This window comes from Camelus ferus, chromosome 32 (genome assembly GCF_009834535.1).
Source record: "Camelus ferus isolate YT-003-E chromosome 32, BCGSAC_Cfer_1.0, whole genome shotgun sequence".
Lineage (NCBI taxonomy): Eukaryota > Metazoa > Chordata > Mammalia > Artiodactyla > Camelidae > Camelus > Camelus ferus.
In genome coordinates this window covers 18568584-18595613 of record NC_045727.1, presented here as the reverse complement: position 1 = coordinate 18595613, position 27030 = coordinate 18568584, and the positions used below count along the sequence as shown (strand labels likewise).

General features: G+C 51.4%; 1 protein-coding gene across 3 annotated transcripts in view; it reads right to left on the bottom strand.

The window, feature by feature from the left end:
- Window positions 1-459: 459 nt before the first annotated feature.
- UBE3B (ubiquitin protein ligase E3B) overlaps window positions 460-27030 on the bottom strand; it is a 47339-nt gene continuing 20768 nt past the window's right edge. For 2 of the 3 annotated variants that reach the window (XM_032471650.1, XM_032471651.1), the window contains 16 exons: window positions 26123-26290; window positions 23217-23388; window positions 21634-21752; window positions 20885-20999; window positions 20035-20134; window positions 17024-17143; window positions 12507-12683; window positions 12267-12377; window positions 10125-10295; window positions 9880-10017; window positions 9422-9487; window positions 7584-7642; window positions 5027-5209; window positions 4447-4558; window positions 3612-3704; window positions 460-2681 (listed from right to left, as the gene is read on the bottom strand). In XM_032471650.1, coding sequence (XP_032327541.1) covers window positions 2490-2681; window positions 3612-3704; window positions 4447-4558; window positions 5027-5209; window positions 7584-7642; window positions 9422-9487; window positions 9880-10017; window positions 10125-10295; window positions 12267-12377; window positions 12507-12683; window positions 17024-17143; window positions 20035-20134; window positions 20885-20999; window positions 21634-21752; window positions 23217-23388; window positions 26123-26290 — 2096 coding nt within the window. In that variant the 3' untranslated portion in view covers window positions 460-2489. The remainder of the gene's footprint in view (window positions 2682-3611; window positions 3705-4446; window positions 4559-5026; window positions 5210-7583; window positions 7643-9421; window positions 9488-9879; window positions 10018-10124; window positions 10296-12266; window positions 12378-12506; window positions 12684-17023; window positions 17144-20034; window positions 20135-20884; window positions 21000-21633; window positions 21753-23216; window positions 23389-26122; window positions 26291-27030) is intronic. The other variant, XM_006176146.3, reaches the window with a different exon arrangement.

Here is a 27030-nt window from a genome sequence, read left to right as displayed (position 1 = left end):
GACGGCGTGTCCTGCAAACATGATTCTCAGTAAAGGAGGCAAGCTGAGCACACCCAGGTGTAGCTGTAAAATCTTACTTCAAACGTTCTTAAATTAACTGAATTCTTTTCAGCAAACACCTATCACTTCTTTACGTAATTGTGTAAAACGTGTAACCCGGGGTGATGGCTGCCGTGGGCAGTGCATAAGGATGGGGAGGGAGCGTGGAGGGTGCTAAGGGCACTTGAACTTTACCTGAAAGGTGTTACTTCTTAAAACAAAATCAGAAGCGAATATTACAAACTGCCAACCACTGCCGGCCTGGGTGAGTCAGGGAGCCCTGGCCGGCTGCTGTGTCCTCCGTGCCTTCTTCCCACTGTGGGAGCTTCCGTGCTCTTTAAGCCCCCAACGCCTCATCTTGAGCTCTCCCAGGAGACGATCAGAAAGTGCTCCTTGAGATAAGAAGCAGAACACAGCCACTGTGCCGAAGTACAAATTTAATAAAGCCTTTGATCACATTTTAATCCATAAGTTATCTATGAAAACAAAAAAAACCCCAGAACTTTTTAGAACCCTCAAGAGCCATCGCGGTGTCAGTGAACACCAGCTGTAACAGCACAGATTCAGTGTTTTAGACAGTGCAGTCCCTCCAGCTGCTGGAGAGAAGATAAATGAAATTATACACTACCCCTCCTCAAGAAAAGCGCGAAGCTGATGTTGGTGCCTATAAACCACTCTCCTCTCCCGTCGCACACTGGCTGACTACTAGGGAATGAAAATTGTGATGGGATCAAACCTCTTTGTGCAGGTTGACAGTCCTTTAGCCACCAGTATAAACATGCCAGCCTGCTCCATCCATGCATGACACGCATGTTCAGAAGAAATTTTCAAAGGAGTCGAGTGTTTAAAGATAGTGGCAAGTCCACAGAGTGAGAGGTTCCTAAAGAATCTTAAATAATCATAATAAATTCCTGTCTGTCTAAACTCCCTGCCGTCTTTCCATCAAAGTAACAGGCACTCTGTTCTCTGGAAGCCCAAGGGCTCTAGCATCGCCCAGCTCGGGCCTGGGCAGGACGCCAGCACCCAGCTAAAACCTGCTGCTGGAAGCCATGGACACAGGTCCTGCCTGCTTTGCCAACAGCATGAAGGTTCTCTCTGGAAGGTGTTTTGCTGCTTGGACGAGAGCTGCAAGCCCTATGCCGGCTCCACAGGGTGGAGGAGGGACCAGGTTTCTAGTCTGGCTTCAATCTGGGTAGCGGGGATGCACCAGAAGTGGGATGGGGAGGTGGTCGAGGGTGGGTGGCTGTCAAAATGGATCACTAACGTGGCCTCTGCCTCAAGTCCCTGGATCTAGAGTAAAGTTCTGATGATAAAGGTGAAGAATGACGACAGAAGAGCATGATGGGTTGGAAGAGAAAACAAAGTGAAAAACCAAAAAACCAACCCGGAGGGCCTGTGAGTTTCCTCAGCCCCAGGAGCCTCCGTCAGTGCAAAGGGCTCCCGCGTTCTCAGTGCTGAGGAAGGACGGCAAACAAGACCCAAGTTTCTTGGGACTTTTACAGTCTACGGAGTAAAGCCACTGCCCAGACGGGACAGGTTCCTTCCTTGGGCTGGTGTCTGATCCTCATGGGACAACACGTGCAGAAAACAAGCAGGGGAAAGGCAGCCGCCCCTTGGGAATTAGCAGGTTCTGAGGAAACAGCTGCTGCCTTCTGGCAATGGAGCTGCTCTTAAGGGCCAAGTTTTTTTCCCCCAAATCCAGGATGCCCACAATGGGAGTGAGCTGGTGGGGGCTTCCTGGCCTGCTAAGGACTCAAAGCATCCGAGGTGAGAGCGGGGAGGGGGGCTGCCACCGTGCGGAATGCGTGGCTTTGAGGTGGGAGTGGCACCCCGAACGTCCCGTGCTTTGTGACCTTCCCAGTAGGTGCCTCTGCCTCCCCGGGGAGCAGGTGCGCCTGGCTGCCCCGAGAGAAGCAGCGTGGACAGGACGGAGGCGGAGACTCTGGTGGGTGCATAGAGGCTTGGCGAGGCCTAACCTGAGAAGTTTTCAGAAACGGAAGGAGGGCCTCTCACTCTTGCTAGGCTTCGTGCCCTCAGGCTCATGTCCTGAAAACCACTATGGATCCTTGGAATTCCTGGGACTTGTTCATGTGCAGCTCGCTCAGAAAGTTAAGGAAGAAAAAGACTCACAAAAAAGACCAAACTATCAAAAAGAGGAGCCCCACTGCCATCGCAGGCCTGGGCTGCAGACCCCTGGGAAGCAGGAAAGAAGGACCAGTGCTGGCGGCGTCGGAGGTTTATTGTCAACACCCTCTTCCCATTAGTGTCGCCTGGAGAGGCTGCGTAGTGTCGTCAAGTGCATCCAAAGCTCTTGAGGCCTCAGGGGAGTTCATGGCTATAGAGAGGCTCTGGGGGCCGCTGTCCCCTGGCCCGTTGGTTGTGCTCTCAGGGGAACGCCGCCTCCCGGGGCAGAGGGTCCCCGGGAGCCCAGGAGTCCCCGAGGGCAGGCGCTAAGAGAGCTCGAAGCCTGTGTTCATGCTGATGGCGTAGCGCAGCTTCTCCCGGAGAACACTCTTTTTGCTGTAGTTGGGCAGCTTGAGTAGGTTGAAGCAGGTGGAGGAGGTGGGCAGACGGCCGCCCGGCTCCCGCTTGCGGATGGTGAAGAAGCCGCGGAGGACGCTGCCCAGGGTGTCTCCGGTGTCCTGCAAGCACACCCCACAGCCTCGGATCGGGGGGTGCCCAGTGTGGGTGCCGGGGGAGAGGGCCAGCGGGCCCCACGAAGAGGACAACTGGCCTGGAGAGCTGGGTGCACAGAAACAAGCCTGGCTCCTCAGGCCCCTCGCAGGGGAAGCCTGCATTTAAGCAGTGCTTGAAAACAGGGCCTTCTTGTTAACCGCTAATTATTGGTAAATCAATTTTCAAAGAACTGGAATACTGCAAAAATATTTTGGTAACAAAACATTTCTGAATGCAGCTCACTGTTTCCTCCCAGACCTCTCCAGTGCTGTGGCCTGCGGCAAGCTGGAACTTGGGGAAGCCTTCCTTAAGTAGGGGGGCTGAGGATGGTCCAGTGTCACCTGAGAGCAGGGACCAGAGCAGAGACTATGGCATCATGGACGGCAGCTACGCTCAGAGGCTGTTGGGTTTTTACGGGAGATGAGAAACTTCTAACAGCTGCCGTCTGAGCAGTCACTATGGCTAGGCTCACAGCACACTGAAAACGAGAACTCGGAGGGCATCCCTCCTCTCCGGGCACAGGAGGAAGCGAGGCAGCTGGCCCCGGCGCACCGGCAGCAGGCGGAGGAGCTGGCATTTAAGCCCATGCTCGTCAAGTCCCTAAGCCCGCGTCCTTACCCTCTCCTGCACTGCCTCTCAGGCCCGGAGCCCCAGCCGGACCAGTAGCTACTAAAACTGCCCCCAAGTACTCCTCCCTGAGGGAGTGAAGAGAAAAGGACCTCCATGAGAGCTGAGGCCCCGCCTCCTCAGGCGCCCTCTGTGAAGCCAGCCTGCTCTCCTGGCCTGAGGACCACGGCCCCTTGTCCCCCCGCTGCTCGCCCGTGTGCGGTGAGGGCCCCACCCAGCAGGTGCAGCAGACAGCAACCGATAGGGGCCGACTCCTCCCCCGCAGTTACCTGATCGTCTGACACTTCCACACAGCGGATGGAGAAAGGAGGCTTGAGGTAGGCGAATCCCAGAAGCGGAGGCCTGGAGCAGCTGGTCACAAACTACAACACAAGGCAGGGTCAGGGACAGAGAGGGGCTGACCGAGGCCTGTCATTAGGGGGAGATGATGCAGTGAGAGCTCCGGAGAGGACGGGAGAGGGAGAAGCTGGTTGGCCAGTAAGGGTGGCAGGGGGAGGCCTGGAGCCAGGGTGCAGGAAGCGCAGGTGTGGGTCACACCACAAAGACGGCTTCCTTCTCAGCTGACCCAGGCAGCAGATCCTATTTAGAAGCACTGTCTGGAGTTCTTCACAAACCCACCTCATCTCATCACTCCACGGGGACTGTGTGACTTGATCAGTTTTAAGGATGAGGAGGCACAGGCAGGAGAGTCTGTGCCCTGCCCAGCTCCAGCTCCACAGGCCTGCTGCCAGCCAGGGCTGGTCCAAGGAGGGAGGGGTGGTCACCCTCCTGGCACTGAGGACAATCAGAGGGCGGGGAAGCCGCACTGCTCTACTGTCGTTACTTTGAAAGAAAGCCCAGTCACACGCACTCTTGTACAACAGTTCTGTGTCCTCCCACCCTGCCCTGGGCCGTCGGCAGCCGCAGAAAAGAGCAGACACAGGACAGGGAACTGCAGGTGTGGTGCCATCCGCAGACATAAACTGGGCTCAGTACCCTGCCTTGGATAAGCGAACCTCTTAATAACTTCACTTTTTCCCGGTGTAAGGTATCACATCTGGCTTCCTGGGTCTACGAGAGCATCTACATACGCAAGACCACGCGCACAGGTAACGTATAAAATACCTTCAGAAACATGGCTCTCTCGTCGGGCGTGAAGTCAGACGCCAGGATATCCCAGAGCCAGATAATGACCCTGTGACTTCCATGAAAGCCACCATAGTACACCGTGTGCCTCCTGAAAACAATGCAGACAACGGGCTGAGTCACACACTCCGACGGGCACTGACAGACACAGGCAGGCAGGGAACTGAGTTAGACAAGCGGTACACTGTGTTCTCGCTGGCCTGGGTAACGACCAGCTTCTCCTAAGCCAGGAGTTCACGCCTTAATAATCCCAGGTCCCCGGAAGCTAAATGGGTGGAGACTTGGTGCACAGACCTTGCTGCTCCCCAGCGGGAGCCGACAGGAGATCCTGTGACTGTTTCCTAAGACTTCGGAGAGCCCTGTGGTCCTCAAGAGCTGTATCCACTTCCTGGGCTCCAGGTAGACAAAGGGCTGAGCTTTTATTCCAAAGCAATTCACCCAGGGACCAGGGCAGAGGAGGACATCTGGAGATGGGACCCTGAACACTCTCTAGCAAAGGACCAGCCTGCTTTCCAGGAGGCCTAAGAATTTCGCCTTCGCCCCCATACTCGCTCCTTACTTTAAATCTTCCAGATCAATCTCAGCATTGTCCCCGGAGATGAGTCGCTGGAGCTCAGGGGTTGAGAACATCCGGGTCCACTCGGGTTTGATGATGGAACGGAATCCACTAATGAGGGCAGCTGTCTGGTTCTTGATTTGAGTGTGCATTCGAAAGTGGGCCATCAGATGGATGTAGCTAATTCTGTAGCCAACAAGAGAAAACAATGGAAATTAGTAAGACAGGGCAGGCAGCTGCCAATGGGCAGAAAGATGAGTCTGGTCAGTTCTGAACCATTTTACAAAAGCACAGATAGCACCAGAGCCTTTCACCAGAACAACGACGGTGACAAGGATGACAGCTCTGCTGGCCGGCACACGGCGTGCTGCTGGGAACGCATTAGCATTCAAGGGCGTCAGCTCACGCATCCTCCCAAAAACAGCGGATCAGACATCGGGGTAACACTCCACTGTCAAGAATCAAAACGAGACATTCTCCAGCTAAGGAGAGGGCCCTTCTTAGTACAAAGGGACTTTGATTTAATTTCATCCTTTGGGACGTAAACCAATTAAGGTATTACTCAGTCCTCCAGAGAAAAACTGTTTCATGTTGAAACTTCAATCAAAACCTGGCTAGACTGGACAGAACCTAGAACGTGAAACGGTAAGACTGCAAAAAGTTTTAACCAAATGCAGCTCGCTGATTAGGTTCAATGAACAATTCAGAGCATTAACAACAGTTCCAAGCAGACGGTTTTCCGGGTCTGCTTTTACAAAGACAAGGAGCTCATCTACAGCTCCAGGATGTAATACAATGCTTCTGACCGGGCGAGATGCGTTCCGACGGGCTTGTCAGCTTTACTGATTTCTTAGCAGACCGTTTACTCAAGAGATGAGAGCCCAGCCCAGGTCCAACTGTCAAAATTCCAAATTAGTACAGTCCTGTTTTACCCCACAAGGCTCAGCTCTGACTTACTGGCCTTGAAATTATCCCTATTTAAGAAAAATTTTCCAGTGGCAAACCTGCACATTGATACACTTAAAATACAACTTTTTCTATCACTGCTACTCCTCTCATGTCCGCGTTGAGGGAGGTTGCTGTTCTGATGGTACCGTTCCATATTCCCCAAAGAGAGAGCGGGGGAGCCTGAAAGACTTTCCCAGGTACCACCCAGGGGGAGCAAGATCAAGTATCGCCCCGCAGGAGGGGGAACTGGCATTGCCCCCTTTTAAGAGAGTCTGCAGAACTGAATACCCCTGCCCTCAGGCTTGGGTTTTATGCGAAGAACATGCAAGAGTCTGTGAAATGCCTTTCCACGTAGGTTGCCGGCAGGACAGGAATCTCACTCCAACACAGGCTGCGTCAGCCCCAGGCTGCTGCACATACAGCTCCTGTCATCGCCCCATGCCATAACGCCTGGTAAAGCAGGGCCACCCCGAGGGGTCATATATCTGAGACGCTGTCGATCATGGCTTTCATTTGTTAAGGTCCTCCTTTGAGCCAGACGTCCAAGAAGCTATTTCACACGTGTTCTCAGGTGAAGCCCTCTGAAGGGACGGTTACAGGCACACGGTAGGTAGGCACAGGATCCACCCCTGCTCTCCCACACCCCCAGGCAGCTTCCTCCCTATCTGTGTTCCCTGTTCTTTCTTGGCGGTCACACTAACGCCCTGTGGCCAAGAGTCAAAACTGGTGTATTTCAGTCATGATGAGAATCGGGTCTGCTCTCTTGACTACTCTGACAGCCTAAATAAAAGCTCCCCAGGTGCGCGACTGACCCATCCGACCTGAGGTGATGCTCAGGGACCCTGGGCTGTGACGTGCATCTGATCCAAATGACTTGCTGGGTTGGTACTAAGTTCTCACCTGCCACTGAGGGAGTGATGCTCAGATTAACAGTTCAGATGCTCAGCTGAGCCTGGTGGCAGGAGAAGATTGATAAGAGTGACAAAGAGCCAATGTCTACTCCTCTGCCAGGTCCTACAGTTTTAGTTAGGTGAGAACAGGGCTGGGTGGAGATGCGCATCAAGGGGCTTTGCTTCGAGGGACCAAAGAGGCTGACATTTATGATACATTCCGAAAAGCCTGTTATCTGTGACAATAGCTGCCGGGCCTCAGAGCCTCCCCATGTCTAAGGACCCGTCTGCTGCATGTGAATTCATCATTGTGTCTTCTCAAGAACAGTGTTTTATACAACTGCCACATGCCATCATTCCAAAATGACCTGTCCCTCCAAGGAGTCTTCTGCCTCCGTGCCTCCTGGGTTCAGGACTGTGTGCCCCAGTGGCTCAGAATCCATCTGTCTGCATCTAAAGCTGTCACTGAATTCCTAGGAACACTGCGGCCCGGGTGACTCTGACCTCAGAAGTGCTATTGCAAAAAATGAATTGTCAATTCTTACTTTGCAAATCGAATTTAATATGATTTCGGCCTATGAACTGTAACCAGTAAATTCCATTATGATATTTATGGCCTCTTTCTACTTCAATCTATCTTAATAAATTCTCAAAGTAAGCCCGGAGAGCCAGAATGAAGTCTTCTCAAGTGGTGACCTTAAAAATCTAATTGCTATACTCACTTATTTTCATTTGTAACAGGGATGGTCTTCCCTCCAGGAATCAGTTCATGGCAAACAAGCTGGGGGAGAGAGAGGAAGGGGGGACAATTACTCGAGAGAATTCTAATGAGGAAATAAAGCTTCCTGAAGATGAAAGGGCCTGACGCCAACATCCATAATGAAGACAGAATGAAGATGAGACGTGTCTAGGGACAATCATTTTCACAAAGAGCCGGGGATTAGGTATCCACAAGCAGGCCCTGTGTGATCCGTACGAACGGTTCTCTCTGCAAACATCTGTCCTAAGGCTTTGGGGTGTCGTGGAGGGGAACGTGTTAGCAACGAAGAGCACCGGAGGACGGTTATATAAAAGCTGGGACAACCATACCCTGGGACAACCATAACCTGGAATGCTGTGCCGCTATTAAAAATATGGTGAAAATGTGTATTTCTTGAAGGGGTGGGGGGGAAAAGCAGCTTATATAACAGGATGCATCAAATGGTATCATTTCTACAATCAATGATACACGTGTCCAAGGAGAAGCAGCCTGAAAGGGCTCAGGCCACGTGCTGATGGCGGCCCTCTTCGCCACCAGGCACTCTAGGTGGTTTTCGTTTTCACCTTTCCGCTTGTACTGGAGCTGAATTTTTGGTCAGAAGTTTGCATTATTTTTATAGTCAGGACAGAAAATTGAGAATGTCAGGGAGAAGGCTCAAATCTGATTAAAGATTTGAAGACGCTATAGATCAACTGCTTTCCTCAACTTTCGAAGTCCAAGAATGCATAATTTTAAAGTGAATTTTAATATTCTACTACTATGATACACTGTAACTCGAAGCAGGTAGGAAGGGAAACCAGTGCCTGCTATGATGCCTTGGGACACGCTGTGGGATTTTAAAGCTGGATGGGCCCAGAGGGATCACCCAGCCTGGTGTTTCCCACAAAGGGTTCCAGGGAACACCTGGTCTGTGCGCTCTTATCTGGAGAACCAGTCTGGGAGATAGCGTTCCTTCCCTGAAAGAGGAGTTCTGTGACCAGATGACTGGGGAAAGCTGAGGCTGACATAACTACATCAGGTTCTCACAGGTGTCCCAGTGCCCCATCCTGCCAGTGTGCTCGGTGGCTCTATGGGAGGAGGGCAGGGCACGCAAGTGTCTAGAGAGCATCTGGTGACACTGGTCCCAGGAAGGACTCATATTTGGCAAATAGCACTTTTTAAGATAAGTGTGGCTTAGAGGGACCAAGTGACCTCTCTGAGGCTCCAAGAAGCCGTCCCCATGCTTACAAGCCAGAGGAGCCCTCAGACCCTATGCACACGGGCTCATGCAGGTGTGTGGGGATGCAACTGGCGGCATCGGGGACCCTTAAGAGAAAAGCGGGGAAGAAGAAAGTCTGGGGGAAGCCCTCTGCCATCACGGCTTCAAGGGTCTTTTCTCCCTGCTCCGCTCTCTGTGCAGAGTAGAAGCAAGGACAGGATTCTGTTCGAGGCCCTTCCTGTCAGGTGGCTTCCTCCCTGTCTTTAAGTCATAATCCTCCGTTTGGAACAGCTAATCCTCACCATGGTAACAAAGAGCAGTGTTACAAAGGGGGATGGCCATCAGGAACGACCCTGAAGTGAGCTCGAAGCAGAGCACGGTCTCTGTGGGGACTCTCTGGGGAGCAAGCAGGCAAAGCCGGGTCACCTGGGGAGGGAAGTGGAGTGCACTCCCTCCCGGCTGGGTGGGGCAGAGGAGAAGAGTGGACAGATAGACAGAGCCCCAGTCTGTGGGTCTCCTGGGGAAAACACCCAGAGTACGGCAGGTCTCAGGAAACCAACGGAAGAAGGTGGAAGAAAGCTTGGCCACAGAGGCCCACCTACCTGACCCATGACATCCTCATCATATGACAGTGTCAGGCCCAGGTCAGCAATGTCCCCATCGTACCGCTAAAGCAACAGAGAAAGGACAATGTAGGGGCCAAGGAGTGCTGTGTCCTTGAAGAATTTAACATTCCCCTCCTGTGACGTCTGCTTGGACTGTAACCACTGTGACGACCGTACAACTTGAAGCAAAGGAAAAGGCCACTCACGACTGGGAGGAAGGAGGCTGTGGCGTTGGTCCTGGGAGGAAGTGCTCAGAAGGGGACACAGGAGCCTGTCAGGTGGCTTCCTCCCCGTCTTTAAGTCATAATCCTCAGTTTGGAACGGAGCGGGTCCCCTCACCAGAGCAGGAAATCCCATTCCACCCACAACGCTGGGATAAAGCTGAATCTCGAGGGCCTTCCCTATGCTGAGTTTACACCAGCACTCAGCTAAGCCATCCCGCCTTCCACACTGACCTTAATGGAAGTGAGGTTTTTATAGAACTCGGAGTCCAGAGAGGGCAGTTCGTCCACAGAGCTGTAGAAGACACTGTGGTGGTGCCCGAGCAGCTGGCTCAGGAAGAAGGACGCAAAGGGCACGTCCACCACGATTCCCTGGGAGAGAGAGACAGGAGCTCATCGTCTGCCGCCAGTGCTCCGTCTTGGTCATCCCACCAGGGTGGCTCAGGCTGCAGAGGGGGCTCCGAGGGCACCAACGACACCTCTAGACGCTCCATAATCTGGAGAGCAACACCTCCCTGTCGCCTATGCACATTGCCTCCTGCAGGCGTTGCGGCACCGTGGTTAAGAGTCTGGGCTTTGCAGACGCACAGCTCAGGGATCAAATCCCAGCTCTGGGGCTGCCAGGCCAGAGGACATCTCATCTTTGTCATCTGTAAACGGGGACCAGCACAGCCTCAGTTTTAAGAATCTGACGGGCAGGGTGGGAAAAGCATCCAGGAGGACGTAGTTGAGCTAGACCGAGAGGAGCACGAGGCCATATGTACGAGGCCCAGGTGTGCTCCAGGGCTGGAACATAGATCTGTCGGCCACAGCACAGCGTGTGTGGGACGGAGGTGAGTGAAGAGGCTGCGAAGGCAGGCAGGACCGGATCAGGAAGTGCTCATAAGCCTCCTGGAGTCTGGATTCTATCCTGAGGGCAGCAGGGGGCCCTGGAAGGGTTCTCAGCAGGTAAGTGACGGATATGACTTCCTGGGGGAATGGACTGGAAGCAGGGATACAGCCAGGAAGCCGTTACATAACACCAGGAACTGCGGGCAGGCTGTTCTGGGTGGAGAAGAGTGTATGTGCTGGAGAGATTTAGAAGGGAGAGGCAATAAAACGCCAGGACAGCCTGTCCCAGAGGATCACGAGGGTTAAGCGAGTTAACACTAGCTGCTCCCCAGGGCCCAGGCTGTCCTTTTGCCGAAGAGGGAGGAGACAGAGACCAGGCCCAGGAAACAGGGGGGACACTCACAAAAGCCAGGAAGTCACGCTTTTCAGCTGGCCCAGACTCCTCCAGGTCTCATCACAACTACACGGTCAAAGGAAAAACATGGCATATGCTCCAGCAGGGCCCCATTGTTTTTGCTTTGTTTTGTTTTAAAGGGGAGTCAACTGAGAAATTGTCTCCATTTTGCACACTCGGAAACAAAAGCACAGAGAATGAGCCCAGGCCACCCCACCAGTCCAGGGCAGGAAGGGGACTGGAAGGTGTCTGGACTCAGATGGGGCACCTGACATCATCACAGCAGGACCAGGGCTGTTTACACAGAGAGAACGGGGGATCATTCAAGTAGTCCAAGCATGTTCGCCCCTCACAGCCTCCCTCTCAGCCTGCCCCAGCTGTGTTGTGGGCTCTTTGCATCTGGAAGGCGTCCTGGTCCCCCTAACTCCTGCCGGGCTGTGTGAGGTGAGTGCTGCCCACCTCCTGGGAGCCTGGACTCGGAGCTAGACAGGGCCCAGCCCTTGGGGCGTGGGGGGGGGGGCACAGTCCTCTGGGCTCTGGAGCCCGCTGCGAAGGCCACAAGGACGGGCTGCTGCTGAGCTTGAGCTACAGCCTCACTTCCCTCCCGGGGAGCAGGGCCCTCAGGACAGGGAGTCAAAGTGCCCCACTTAGCAGTGAGGAGATCAGGAGCCTGTGGAGTCCACGCCGCCCTGACGGAGGGACCTGGAGGGGACACTCAGAGCCCCTTCCTCCTAACAGCAGTGAGGAAGGCAGCTCCGACGTCCCCTGTGACCAGGTGTAGGCACCACAGGAGATGTCTTAGCTGCATCACCTCATCTACCATCCCCAGCGCCCTAATCACCCAGCTCTGTTACCCCCACTTCACTGACGGGAACAGGGCCTAAAGAAACACAGCGACTTGTCCGGCAGTCACATGGTGAGCGGGGAAGGCTGGTCTCGGCCAGGGGCTGTGGGCTCCATTCCCCAGTCCCAGGCACCTCAGGCCCACATCAAAGCCCTCGCTCAGATAACCAAAGATCCGAGAGCAATGCTAACCACCACAAACCCCACGAGATGCTGCCCTTCTGCAACTGGACAGCGCCTCTGGGAGCCTGGCGCCAGCAGGTTCGAATTTAGCTTCTCCCTCTTAACCATGAGACTGTGGACCAGAAGCCTCCGTTATCTCAATCCGACGTGAACAGGATAGCGGCAGGCACCCCACAGGACTGCTGAGAGGACTAAATGAGATAAAGCGTGGAAAGCACCCAGCGTTTCTGCCCAGTGATCTTGGTTCCCGTCTCTTTTTCCTCGACTTTATCTAACGACAGGTGGCTGACACTTTTCTGCCTGGTCGCACACATGCCTCAGGCACTTACACCATTTTATTTTCAAGTTCCACGCTCCTCAACGTGCCTACCTCATACACAGCCTTCCCCAGCATCTTGCCCACAAACTCAAAGAGCTGCAGGTAATTCTCATGAATGTAGGACGTGGGCGAAGGGTAGAGTCTCTCATCCCCACTGGTTGTCTGCAAGGCAGAAGGAGGGCAGAGGCAGGGAGGTGAAGTGCCTTGCCACGAGCAAGCCCAGGCCTTCACTTCTCGTCTGTCACCGGGAATCTGGCTGCTGTCAGCCGTGCCCCTGCTCCCCTTAAATACCTTGAACAGGTTGAGAGCCGGGTCGAACACCCTCTTGATGATTTCTTCCAAGAACTCCTTGAAAACACCGTCTTGATCAATCCCTGCCTCGTCCACCCCGAGGTCATTGACAAACTTCACGCGGATCACGCCCTTCATGGCGTGCTGGGAGAGCTGCCGGAGCTGCTCGTAGCCGTCCTGCCAGGGGCAGAACGATAGCCCATTAGGAACCCAAGGCCCCCTGCATAATTCAGGGCTCCCTCCTCAGAGCTCCCGCTCCCCTGGGTGAAGCCTTCTGAGTGTCATTACTGAGTGTGTCAGGACGCATGGGTGTGTGAGAAGAGCAAGCAGTTTTCACCTGCTTCTCAGTGAGAGCCTGTTCAAAGAAAAATTCATTTTGAGGATGTGACTTTTACCACTCTTTGGTTAGGGAGACTGCCCTCCAGAGGATGCAGAGCAGTGAGACGGAGAAATCAGACAAGATGAGTCATGACAAGCTCTCGGCCACCAGACAAAGAATGGAAGAAACTGAGACGAGATCGCCTCTATTTTAAAGCTAAGACTCTTCTAGCTCACAGTTTAAAAAAAAAACAAAAACCTGAATCAATCAAATTTACAGAATGCTATAAGATGAAAAATAAAAGTAAGCCCCACTGCTTGGCTCCTGGTAGCTTTCCCCAGATCGTGAAAGGCTGTGCGTCATGCTGAGGAATTTAAGTTATGTCCTGAGGGTGATAGGGAGCTACAGAAGAGTTCAGGCAGAGAGTGACATGGCTGGCTTTTTGTCTCAGGGAGAGCCTTCTGTCAGAAGCAAAGCAGAGGGATGGCGGGAGCAGGGAGATGAGGCAGGAGTAGGGCGAGGAGAGCCCTCAGCACAACCTCTGGCTTGCGGACAGCTCCCTTAAGACATGCGGCCATTAGGCCCATCTCCCTGTCTAGACTCCAGGACCCAACCTCAGGGTTCTCCCACTAAATCACCGTGTGTAGTCATTTCTTGATTCTGACCTGTCGAGGTCTTCCAGGCTCCTGACTCTGTCACTGAATGTATTCCGGGCATGTGGGCGCTGACAGGCAAGCTGCATAGGTTTCCATTTCAGAGCAGTGATTATAAAAACCAGTGCAGAACAGGACAGCCCAGGGATAAGTCCTTTGGCCCAGCATGAGAGGACCCATCACCAGGGTCAAATTGATGCCTTAGGTTACTGTCACGCAAGTGACGAATCAGCTACAACATCCTACTGAGGCCACCCCGCATCTCTCCCCCCCGGGTCACAAGGCAGCACTCCCAGATGCTTTGCTGACGTCAGACCACGTCCGCAGCACCCACTCGCCTGCCAGTCTGGCTCCTTGTCGCAAAGCAAATGAGGCCAGGACGGCAAGACCTGTTTTGGGGAAGCTTTGCTGCCTTCCTGCTGATCCCACTTCCCTTGTGTTCACTTACTGACCCAAAGGACTGTGCCACGGTGGCTCCCCACCTAACTTCAGAGTTGGGCTCCAAAGTTAGTGAGCAAGGGAAAAAAATGACCTCTGAAGTCCCCTAGGTCACCCATAGGAACAAGGACATGGTTTTGAGCACACAACCCTGAAAAGTACTTTTTATGCACATGAAATTCAAAAACCATTAAGTTAGATGAAAAGAAGAGAAAAACAGGAAGTCATCATGCAGCTGCTGCAGGATTTAAATCATTCTTGAATTTAAGATAATTATCTTGGAATTGAGTCGGGGACGGGGAGAGAATTCTAACATGTCCCTGCTCGCCTGCAGGATTCCCTCTATTCTGCTTTGAAGTGCTGCCTCCCTAACGCTGACACGTGTTGGGAGGTGCGCGATTGTCAAGTAGAGTAAATGAGACAGTGCAGGTGAACCCACTTAGCAAGTGGCGAGCCCACGGCAGGTGCTCCAGGAATGCTGGCTGGACTCACATCACAGTTTTGCTGGATCAGCTCCACTTCAGCCTCCCCTCTGAAATGTAGAGAGGAATTTGCTGCCTGCCTCCTCTGACATACTTCCTGTTGCACCCCTGCCCTCTGGGCACTGGGTTCGCTGCACAGAGAATTCTGTCTGAGCCCCATGGGATGGTGAGCGGGGACAGGGCACTCCTCTTCTCTACTGCATCTCAAAGAGCAGACACAGAACACTGACCTGGGGACGGGAGAGCCAGCTTCCAGGTCCGGCTCTGTCACTGACACCTCTGGCCCCAGTCCTGCCTTTGACAGGGCAAGGGTTTGTCTATGGTTCCTTTCAGTTCTGCTGGAATTCCAGTCCCCGGTCACCCTCTGTGAGGGGAGGCCTTCCTGCAGGACTTTAGACCATCACCTAGGAGCCTAATACAGAAGCCCCACCTTCAGTACAAACCATAAAAAAGGGGACAGGATAAAAAGGAGTCTCATATCAGCTTTTTGATGCCCCCTTGTGTCCAAATCAAGCAAAGGCCACTGGGTCTCAAGTTCTAATAACCAAACCACTGAATCCGGAGGACCACTGGGTAATTGAATTAACGACCCTCTTGCCTTCCTCATTCAATATGAGCACCAGTGATCAATTTCATGACATGATCTATTGCAATGAAACATAAAGAGGAAAACAGACTTTGCCTAAACCCAAGCAAACATTCCTCCTTTGATCCTGAGGGATGCGTTTAAAAGAGCGTGGAAGGGGAGGGTACAGCCCCATGGCAGAGCGCATGCTTTGCACGCACAAGGTCCTGGGTTCAATCCCAGTATCTCCATTAAATAAATAATTAGGTAAACCTAATTGCCTTCTCCACACACACACACAAATTTTAAAATAAAAATAAAAAAGCAGGCCCAGGCTAAGCGGATATCTGGTGAATCTCCCAGAGACACCTAAGGAGGGAGTCGGGGATTCTGCAGCTCTCAGGAGACATCAGTTTCCCCCAGCTCAGACTCCCCGCTGTGCTGGCCACATGGGAGTCGGGGTGGCAGGTGCTGGAATGGAGGCGTTTAAGAGGCAGGAGAGGTGCATCTGCATCTGGGCCCAACGAAGAAAGTGCTGGAGAAGGGAGTTCTCCAACACAACTGGGCTTTTCCTTCTTCGAGTCAAAGCAGAGGCTGCAAGCTGGTGGCCTGCAGGACGAATTCAAGTGGGCAGACAGGTGTTCTCTGGCCTTCCAGGTACTTTACAAAGTCTGGGGATTTCACCAAAACCCGAAATTCCGGTCTTCTCTTAAAAAGCCAGAGCATCATGGAGCTTAAATCTCCACATGGCCAAGGTCAGGTGGCCTCTCCTAGGGGCACGTGTTCTCCGCCTGCCTACCCTCTCCCACGCCCCAGTGCTGACGCTGGTTGTCAGCTGTCATTTATCAACTCACTCATGGGGTTGATCCAAGGGCTATATTTCCAGAAAAACAGGAGGGAGCAGTGGAAGTGGAGGATAATTCTATTTGTTGAGCACACACACAAAAGGCTCCTGGGCTGAGACACTCCCAGCTGGCATTACTCAGTCCCATGGCAGCGGGGCCCCAGGGGGCACCTCCATTTATCTCTACTTTTAAGAATGTCAAAATCATCTGTTTATCGCACGTTGCCTTTCCCCAGCAGACGTCAGTGTCAACCACCAGTGGTCAGAGAACTGAGACAAGCTCTCTAGGAAGCAGCCACAAACATGGTACAAATGCCACGAGGGAGAAATTGAAACTGGGTGGGGAAGAAGGGCGGCTGCTCATTTGCTGGTGGCTGGCGATGCGGCCGTGTGCTGTCCTGGGATCCTGTGACTGTCCTACACTGCAGAACGTGGCTGGTGTGTGATAAAAGGTCTAAGGAGTAAACATGGGCAAACGAATCAAGCCAAGCCGCTCCTGGGAATGGGTGCTTGGGACTTGGTCACCCCATGTGCAGGAGCAGTACAAACGGGGAGGCTGTGCACTGCACAACCCTGGGGAGGCTGTGGACACATAATGTGGACACTGCAGGTGCATACATTTATTATGACAATGTTACGAGGTCTTGTTCCAATAAAATCGATATTTTATGACAATTTCCTGACACACGGAGGACAGTACTGTGAGGACAGGCCCCTATTTCTAATTTACGTGAAGCAGCCGCACAGTGGGAACCCTGGACGCTGGGTTTGGCTAAGGTCAGCCACTTCACATGCTTCTCCTAAGTTTATGTCCACAAAGAACTTGTGGCTCTGTGATGGATGGACTTCCCGTTACAGCTCAGTAATTAAAACCCCGCTTCCAGCCTCCAGACTCAGAACTGGAGTCTGGGCAAAGTGCCTGCCTGGACAAATGGACTTGGCACCGACGCGAGAATGTCTGTCCTCATTTCAGAGGCACAGAGCGTCTGATGCTCTGCCCTCGTGGGGTCACGAGAGGGAGGTGCTGTGCTGTGGGTCTCCAGCACTGAAGACAGGCTTCATCAAGCAGCTCTCAGAGCAGGTGGCAGGACAAAAGGGCCCTTTCCTGCCCCCAGAGCCTTGGTTTCAGTGTCACTGGGTCACGGAGCGGTAAGAACAGTTCAGAGGGAACAGACACACACACACAGAGCACACTGCCTTGCCGCAGGCGCCTCACCTCCAACATCCGGGACCGGCGGATGGTGATGTGTGTGACATGAGGGGAGGCAGAGCTGGTCTCCACGAGCCCCAGCTTCTCCTTCTCCTTGGTCACCATGTTGCGGAACAGGAGAACTCTCTGAAACGAGCGAAGGGGAGACCGGAAACTGGGTCAACAACTGCGGATCGCCCAGGGCACATTGTACAAAATCAACGAAATTTAAGCATGTGAGAGGCCCCCACAACGGGCCACTCTGATGTGTGCTACAGGTTAGAAGTGTCCTGTGAGAACAGTAAACATTCCCCCCAAAACGCTCCTGGGAATGAGAAGTAGAGCCGAATACGTGCCAAGGGAGAGAGGTTCCAGGAGGAGTGGCTGCAGCCAGAGCCCAGCTATGACCAGTCTGGGAGAGAACCATTCACCTGGTTTAGTCAACGGGCCACCATAAAAACCTGGCGGCAGCACGAGTTACAGGGGCTGCTGATAGAGCCGTGCCTGCTTTAGAGGACATTTATATCATGAATTTAAAAAACAGAAACGTTTCAAAGGTAATTTTTTTCACTGTCAGAAAAATTTTAAATGCTGCTACAGTATAAAGGTCCCTGACTTTTTAATCTGCCTCCTCTGTGTCCTCAAGCACACCGCAGTCCCACCAGTAACATTTCTCAATAATCATTTAAAAAGAACTCGCTCCAAAAAAAAAAAAAAAAAAAAAAACCAAACTGCCCCCCACCAAATTAACACAACATTGCAGATTGATATACTTCAATTCAAAAAAAACAAAACTCCCTCCCATTCTCAAGATTCTGACAAGTCCCTTTAGGAGAGCATGACCTTTGACCCCATCCTGGGTTTCAGAACCACTGCAGGAACAGCACCCAAATCATGGCAGCAGAATGGATAAATAACTCCAGCCACAGCTGCCTTTTGAAAAATGTAAACCTCCCTCAAAGTCAAGAGCGTCATTAACTACGAATAAGAGCAGCAGTAACAGTAATGATGACGACAGCGTTAGAAACCAGGCCAGCTGTACTCCAGGGGTGGCCAGAGCACGTTCACGCGGTCACCCCACCAGCTCTGACGTGAACCCAGTGTACCGGAAAAAGCAACTGCCAACAATCTAGGAAGAAGGGGGATGCATCGATGGAGGGACTACCCAGGGAAGGAGCGCGATGTGGCTGGTTTACAGAAATAAGGCCTGACGTGCTCTGAGTAATGGCCAAAGCTCTCAGGGATCCGGGCAACGCAGAAGGGAGAGCGTGGCCTGAGGAACAGCAAGGGAGGCTGGTGACGCAGACGGAGGGCACTCTCGCCTCTGCTCCGCGGTACCGGAACCGGAGACAAGTAGTTGTTCAACGGGTGTGGGGCCAGGTGGCACAATCACTTCCTGTGACCCCCAAATCTTTAGCGTGATCACCTGAACAAGGGGTGCTGCTTTCTGGAACATGACGCAGAAGACGAGCCTCACATCCAGGCTGAGTATGGGGCAGAGACAGTGGACACACAGACAGAACTACAGAGGCAACCACAGGACACCGGCCTCCCAGGAATCCTGGGCAGACTGGACAAGGCTGTGGGTTCCCGTGGGGTGTGGAAGAAGGTGTGGGGCGACCTTAACCAGCTCTCACGGGGAGAAGACCTTGGTGACCACAGGGGACATGCGGATAAGGATCGTTACCCTCATTTTGCAGATGAAGAAACTGTCACTCGAGGTCACACAGCTGGTGGATGGGGGACCAGAGCCCACACACAGACCACCACACTACAGAGCTCCTGCCCGCCGCACGTGGCGCTAGGCTTCTAGGCCAGAACAAGAGAGAGAGAGGCCTCAAGTCCCTGTGGGGAGATGGAGTGCACATAAACGTGTAAAAGCAACATAAAAGAGTGCAGAGGATGAAGTGCTGTGTGTGAAGCGGGTGGAGTGGAGGCTTTTACAAATGTTAATGAAAATGATAAAGGCGTTATAAGCCAACCACTCAAGTGAGATCAAGAAAGAGGGAGAGGTCCAGCGTAGAGGGCAGATGGCATGATGGTAACACATGAGAGAAAACGCAGGCCTGGGCTCCGGCCTCCGTCCTCTGGTCTTCCCACTCCCTCGGGCTCCTGGCCACCTTGTCCCCACCTGTGAATGCAGTTAGGCCATCTGGGTGCTATCTGTGTGTCAAGTCTACCTCCAGCTCAGTCTTCTCCCCTGAGCTCCAGACCCACACATCTGTTGGTCTTGAGGAGCTGCAGACGCATTGCGTGCTACCTGTGCAAAGCTGACCTGACCAGGACTTCCCAGACCGGCTCCTGTCCGTGCTCCTTCGTCCGGGAATCACTCTCTGCAGCATCTGGGCACCCAAGCCAAACCCTGAGCATCCTCTGCATTACTCCTCTCCTTCCCCTGAATGTCATTATTCTCTTTTAAAGACATGCCACCTCCTTAAAAATCTCTTGACCCCCCTTCTACTCCTGTGGCCACCGAGTCCAGGCCCGTCTGCCATGACACCTGCTCTAGCCAGTCCCCGACGCTACGGCCAGAGGATGCTTCTGAAGCAGAGCTCTGACAGGTGCCTCCAAAGCTGAAAACTCTCCAACGGCTCTGGACAAAATCCAAGCTCCAGCCCTTGGTTTACGAGGCTGCAGCTCCGACCAACGTCCTCAGCCTTTTTTCTCGACTTGCTCCTATATGCTCTCTCCAGACCATCCACCTGGTTCTTGAACAGCACCATATTCTCTCTCACCTGGGGCCTGGCAACACTGTCCACTTCTGCCTCTGGAGCCTTCTCCTGACCCCCTTCCCTGGGGGCCCACAGTACCCATCCCCAGAGCACGCAGCCCGGCACCCGGACTGCCAGTTCACACCGTCTGTACCCCCAGCACTTAGCACAACACCGGGCACAGAGTCAGAGCCAAGCAGATGTGCATTTACCGAATGAACCATCTCATCTACTCATCTCCCAATCGCTCTCAGGAAGACGGACAGTCAGGAACCACGTGGTGGAACAGAAAGACGCACAAGGAGCCCAGCTCTGGGCGCAACTCACGTTTTTGTGAGGAACGACGTGCGGGATATACTGCAGGATCAGCTGCGCCCGTTTTCTGTCCTTGTCGAGTTCTTGAGAGAGCACACTGGGTTTGAGATCCCTTAAAATCGAAGACATGGGTTTGGGATCATAAAATGAGAAAACCATTCTCTAGTGCAGGGCTGGCCCGCTGCAGCCAAGTCCAGCCTGTTACCCGTCTTTGTAACTAGTTTGAATGGACCCCATCCCACCCATCCATGACGTACTGTCTCAGGCAGAGCTGAGTTGGTGCAAAAGACACTGCCTGGTGTGCGAAGCCTAAAAGACTGACCATCTGGCTCTTTACAGAAAACACGTGCCAGTCCCCACCCAAGGGCCACAACTTCATGAGTTACCTAAGAGTTGATGTGTCACTGGGAAAAAAAGGGCAGACATGATCTTATGTTTAGCTGTTGCATGAGGATTTCCCCACCCCACCTCCCAAAAACCTAGCTGTGGTTTTTACCCTGCTAATTCTGCTGATAGAAACTGCCATTTAATGATCTTAGCCTGTGGCTTAGTTCAGCTGAAAGAACTTTTCTCCCCAGTTTGCACAAGAAACATCCGCTAAATGCAACTGGGCTCTATCGTCATTATGGAGCTCTACTGTCTTTGGCGTAAGTCCTAACAGACGAGCCTGCGAGGCGTCTGTCCTGACAGGTGCCTCACGGGAACAGCGGCGCTCCTCAGGCAGATGAAAGGACAGGATGAAGAGAGGGGCAAACTCCTCTCTGCCCTAAAACACGAGCACTGAGCACCCAGGCAGCACCGCAGCTGGCAGCGGAGTAGAGGGACTCGGGCCTCCACAAACCCCCCTGCACCCCGAGCTTACTTTCGCAGCCAGTGGTCGTCGGGGGCGAAGCGCCGCCGGCAGTCCCGCTCATACAGCACCATCAGCCACCCGTGGACGGACTGGAACAGCTCCAAGGTCCCGCCCTTGGCGTTCTCTGTGGGGCAAACAACCAGGAGAGGCACAGTCGTGGGGCTGATCAGAACTGGAGGGGGTGGCAGGACAGCCCGTGTCTCCTCCCGCGGTCCTTCAGGCCCAGTGACGCCTTCATCTCCCTTATGTTGAACTTTATACGGAACCAACAGATTTAAAAGGCTCCCTGGGCACATTCCATGGGCCTGCAGGACCCGGGAATTTCTTAGACACAATCACTTATGCTGCCTCCCACTCGTGGGTCAGGCGAGGATCTTTTTAATCGAAGCTTTGTACAAACAACTGGAGACACTTCAAGAGGTAGACTGTAACCTGAAGTGTGAGCAGGCACATGTTTCATCTTCGTGGAAATCAACTCAAAGAATCAAAAGGAGACTCAGGGCAAAATTAATCCTCATGAATAATCCTTTACACCTGCATGTCAATCCTGAAGGATGCCTGGGAGAGAGACTTCCATCACTACACTGCTATCTTAAGAGTTCACAGATAGAATGAAGAAATAAAACTACTAATTATGTGAAGAATGTGCATTTTCAGTGAACTCTGACAGGTAGTAAGGCTAAGAATCAGCTGATGTTTCAGATTCTGAACTCCCCAGTGTGGCATCAATTAAGCAATGGCTGACGTCTTCACTTTACCTACGATTCCGTCCCAGATCATCTTAAACACAAAGGAATTCAGAAAAGAGGAGATGGTGACCAGCTCTTCCAGTTTGAATGAAATCTGTTCTTCATAAACTTCGATGTCATCAAGGATCCTAAATCGGACAGAAAATTATTCACAATTTCCCACTGAGAAAAGGCGGGAAAAAAAAAAATCTGTACCTCTTACTAGGCAAAATAAGGTTAAGACACAAGCTCTACCTTTCAGATAAAATTTACAGATAATATAATATTTAGGATTTGCTTCAAAATAATCTGGGGGGGGGTGAGATGAAGCAAAAATGGCCCTGAGTTGGTAATAACTACTGAAGCTGGTGACAGGCACATGAAGGCTCATTGTACTATTATCCCCACTTTCTATTTATTTGAAATTGGCCATAGTAAAAAGTTAAAAAATACAATTAAGAAAAAAATAAATAAAAAGCTCCACTCTAACAGACACTAGGAGCACTTAGTAGTTACTTGTTAAATATTTGAGCGTGAATGAATAAATGGCTGAAAGAATATAGGAATAAATGAACCACCTAAGATGTGGCTCTATCTGAAAATTTCCTAAAACTATTCTATTCACTTTAGAGCCTGACTAACTCTCAGGTCACCCTTGACCCAGCAATTAAGGGTGTCTCACCAGCCCCTACAGACCCCCGCTCTCGCCTCCAGCTGCTCACTAAGCCCTCCCTCTGTGATTCTTACCCAATCTGCCACCTCCATGTCCCTAATCCCCTCCGGCCAGCGTCTTCTAACCTGAATGTAACTGCCCGAGGTCCATTCTATCTTACAATTCTTCACCAACCTTCTGGAGAAAAAGTGGAATAAAAGAATCCCAAGTACACACACAGGCAAATAAGCTTAAAGAAAAGGAACTGAATGGGACTAATGTGTGTTAACTTCCCACAGTGCCAGGCACCGTGCTCCTGACAGTCCTTGTCTTTTACTGCCTCTCCAGATTGGCAATACTGTCCCCATTCTATGCTGAGGAAACTGAGGCTCAGAGAGGTCAGGCCACTTGCCCACAGTCAGCTTGACAACGACAGGAAGGACAGCCGACACATACCGAGCTCTTCCTGTGCCAGGGCCTCTGCCAGCACTGTGTGAGCATTATCTCTTCCACATCTTCTCACAGGGCTGAGAGGCAGGTGCTATGAATTCCCATCTACAGATGAAGAAACCCAGCCAGAGAGGCAGAGCCCCTTCCCCGCTGGCCCAGGGTGTCTCAGTGACTGGCTGAGCCAGGTCCTGCACCCTGGTTCTGGAATTTTCCAGTTAACTACCTAGCACAGCGAGTAAATAAATGACTGAGGTGTGGTTTGAATCCAGCTCCAGGAGATCCCAAAGCCCACACTGAGTGGTACTGTCCCAGCTGCCCTGAAAGGATGGGAACTAAAAATTGCTGAAGCCCTACTACGTGCCACCCACTCTGTACATGTCCTGTCTAATTCTTCAAAGGACAGGCCCAAACATTTGCAGTAATTGCATCAGCAACTGCTTCCTTGCTGACACTGTAATTTGGTCTCTCCACATTCTAGGAAAAGAATGCAGCCTCGCAGCCGTCAACCTACGTGATGAGGTGCCGGGAACAGTCACAGAACAGCATCAGCATGGCCAAGAGCTGCTTGGACTCTTCAGTGTCACTGCTGAGGCATTCCAAGAAGAGCTTTAACCCTCCGTGGGGCCCCAGCTCACAGATAAACGCCCACAGTTTGGGCAGCAGGTCATCAAGGTAAGTGAGACCTGGAAAAGGACAGAGAAACCCAAGCTTCAGGTAGGGCTCCACCCGGTCCCTTATCTCTCCTAGCCACTGGGAAAATAAAACACTTAAACCAATCTGTGATCATTTAATGTGTGTGGGACAAAAAAGGTGCAGTTACAAGGAAAAGCATCTCCATGAGAACCACGATGATCAAAGCACCTAGCATTCAGCGGATGCTCGCTATGTGCCAGGTACCATGCTTTACACTTCACAGGCACCATCCTCTCTCCACCTTGTGAAACCCAGTGTTATCTCCATTTTATAAGGGAGGAAACTGAAGCACAGGGAGGTGGAGGAATTGGCCCAAAATCACACAGCCAGTAAGAGTCAGAGCCAAGCACAGAACCCAGGTCTGCCTGTTTATCATTTAAATCAGGGATCAGTGAACTTAAATAAAATCAGAAATAAAAGAGAAGATGTTACCACTGGTACCACAGAAATACAAAACATCGTAAGAGACTAATGTGGACAATTATACATGAAAATATTGGACAACCTAGAAGAAATGGAGAAACTCCGAGAAACATAACAACCTTCCAAGAAAGAATCATGAAGATGTATTACTAGTAAAGACGTTAAATCAACAATCAAAAACCTCCCAATAAACAAAAGTCCAAGACCAGGTGGCTTCAATGGTGAAGTCAACCGAATAGGAAAAAAAGAATTAATACTAATCCTTCTCAAACTCGTCCAAAAAACTGAAGAGGAGGGAATGCTTCCAAACTCATTTTACAAGGCCAGCACTATCTTGATACTAAAATCAGACAAGAATACCACAAAAAAAGAAAATTACAGGCCACTATCCCTCATAAACACAGATGTAAAAATTCTTAAGAAAATACTAGCACACCAATTCAACAATGTATTAAAAGGATCATACACCATGATCAAGTGGGATTTATTCCAGGGATGCAAGGACAGTTCAACACCTGCCGATCAACGTGATGCACCACATTTACAAAATGAAAGATAAAATCTTAACGATCGTGTCAATGGAAGCAGAAAATGCATCTGACAAAACTCAACATCCATTTCTTATAAAAACTCTCAATGAAGTAAGTATAAAGGAAACGTACCTCAATATAATAAAGGCCATGTATGACCAGCCCACAGCTACATCGCTGTGAAAAGCTAAAAGCTTTCCCTCTATCAGGAACAAGACAAAGATCCCCACTCTCAGAGCACCACACTTCTCAGGGAAATGGCCCGAGGCCCCAGGCCTTCCACACCACCTTTCTGCTCATGCCCCCACACAGGACACTCGTGGAAGGGGTGTGGCATCTCTGCTGCAGGCCTAGTAGGCACCTTTCACTCATCAGAGCCAAAAAGAACTCTCAATGCCCACAAGCCTCCCCCTGACCCAAGTTGGTCATCCCTAGCTCAGCAAACGGCCCCATCATCCATACAATTGCTTGGGCCAGCAATCTGGCATCATCTTTGAAACTTTGAAGCCTCACTCCCCTAAATCTAATCCATCAGTAAGACACGTAGACTCAGCCTCTACAACGTATCATAAACCCTCCTGCTTCCATCTTTACAGTCCAGTGGTTCTCAACCAGAGAAAATTTTGCCCCCCAGGGGGCATTTGACAGTATTTGGAGTCATGTATGGTTGTCACAAGTTGAGGGGAAGTGCTGCTGGCATCTGTGGGTAAGGGCCAGGGGCTGCTAAACATCCTACAACAGAAAAGGACGCCCCCCATAACAAAGAATTATCTGGCCCTGAACGTCAACAGTGCTACAGCTAAGAAACCTTTCTCTAGTCCAGGCCTTCGACGTCTCATTATTTTTATTGTCACAGTGCCCTTCATTATATTAAATACGTTTTCCCCTTGCTTGTGACCGATCTCCCTACTATTAGAATGTAGTCCCCTTGGGAACACAGACCCTGGCTGTCTTCTTCCCCTCGGGGTCCGCATGCCTGGCAGGTACAGGTGGTCTATAACTATCTGAAGATGAGTAAGGTCGTGGGAAAGGCAGACGCAGCAGCAGTTTGACTTAAAAAGATGTAAACTGCAACAGACATGTTCTTAACCCTTTATGGAGTAAACAGCTTCAAGGCCTACGGACTTTTTGTCTTCATAATACCAATTAAGACTAACAAGTCCTGCGCTGCAGCTTCCAAGCCCTGATGCCCGAGTCTCTGCTCACAGTGAGGACTTTCTTCCTTGCTCGGCTAGAAAGAAAACTGCTGGGCATATCCATGCAATGAGACACTACGTAGCCAATAAAAAACTGAGGTTTTTAAAGAGCTTTTGAGATAACAAAATGCCAATAAAGCGATTAACGGAAAGGGAAGGATAAAACTATGTGTATTTCAATTTAAATACATATGTATGTGCACACTCAGGAACAGGTGGTCATCATGGGCTGCGGGACTAAGAGCGGTTTAAGTTTTCTTTTTTCTCCTTCCTTGTCTTTTCCAGTTTTCTACTCAGAAAAAAAAAAAAAAAAGAACTTAAAAAAAAAAAAAGCAAGTCATACTTCATAATGAAGATAAAAGCCAGGTCACAGGAATGGACCAGAAGTGTGAGGCTTAAGGTGAGAGCTTGAGCTATTTAACTGAGGTAGACTGACTTCTAAGAAGAACAGCTCAAAACTATCCTTCAAAATCTATTTTCTGAATCAAGGGAACCAGGAGAAAAATCAGCCTCTTCTAAGGAAAACCTGTCTGGCACACATGAGAGATGGCAGCGGTGGCCCGGGGACTCCAGACCTGTGAGTATCTGCAGCCGGATCTGGGTCAGTGTCGTCAGCGAGGTCTGGTAGAGGACGCAGATGTTGCAGACCTTCTGGACCTCCGCGGAATCAACACGTTTACCCCCGACAGGCCTGAGAATGTTCCGAACCGACGCGGACTTCTGAAACGCACGCTTCAAGAGAGCTGGCACGTAGAAAAGAAGGCACGTGTGAGCAGAAGTTCAGCCACCTGCCAAACCCCACCCTGGAAAGGGAAGGGCGTCTCAGTAAAGCTCCTAATTTCCAGCCAGAGCCAGACTGGGTGACGGCTGCTTTGATTCACACCATCTCTTTGGGATAAATTAGAAAAACACTACGACAGGTTTCTAGTTGGAACTTAAAGACCACTTCAGAATATCAGAAGATTTTTCCAAACAAGCCAGGCATATTTGATTCTCATGGCAGCTTCTTTTATCGTAAGTAATTAACTTCAGAACCCACGAAAGTAAAACTTCTGAAAACTATATTAGGGGAAAGGGGCAAGGGTAGGGGGGCCTGGTTGATTCCCAGTTTTCTGTGCTCTTAGAGGGGAGGAGCAGTGGCATCGTCAAGTACTCACATTCACTCCGGGGTTGCACCTTTTTTTCGTTTTACACCTTCCCATTTATATCCTGTTGAAGTTACACTGAGTCCGTGCTCAGTGACAGCTATAAGATGGAGCTTTGTGACACACTGGGTGGTGGAAGAAAAGCCTCCCTGAACCTGGAAATCTGTCACAGGTAGGTAGCTGCACTGAATTATGTGTTAACGTCACTGCCTTCCTTTTATCAGAGTAGGAAATAAGAAACCTTTCCATGGAACCCATTATTGACCCTGAGATGGAGACGCTGCCAAGGTGGTAGCCTGGTCAGTGACCACTGTCCCCTGTATAAGGAGCCCCACGTG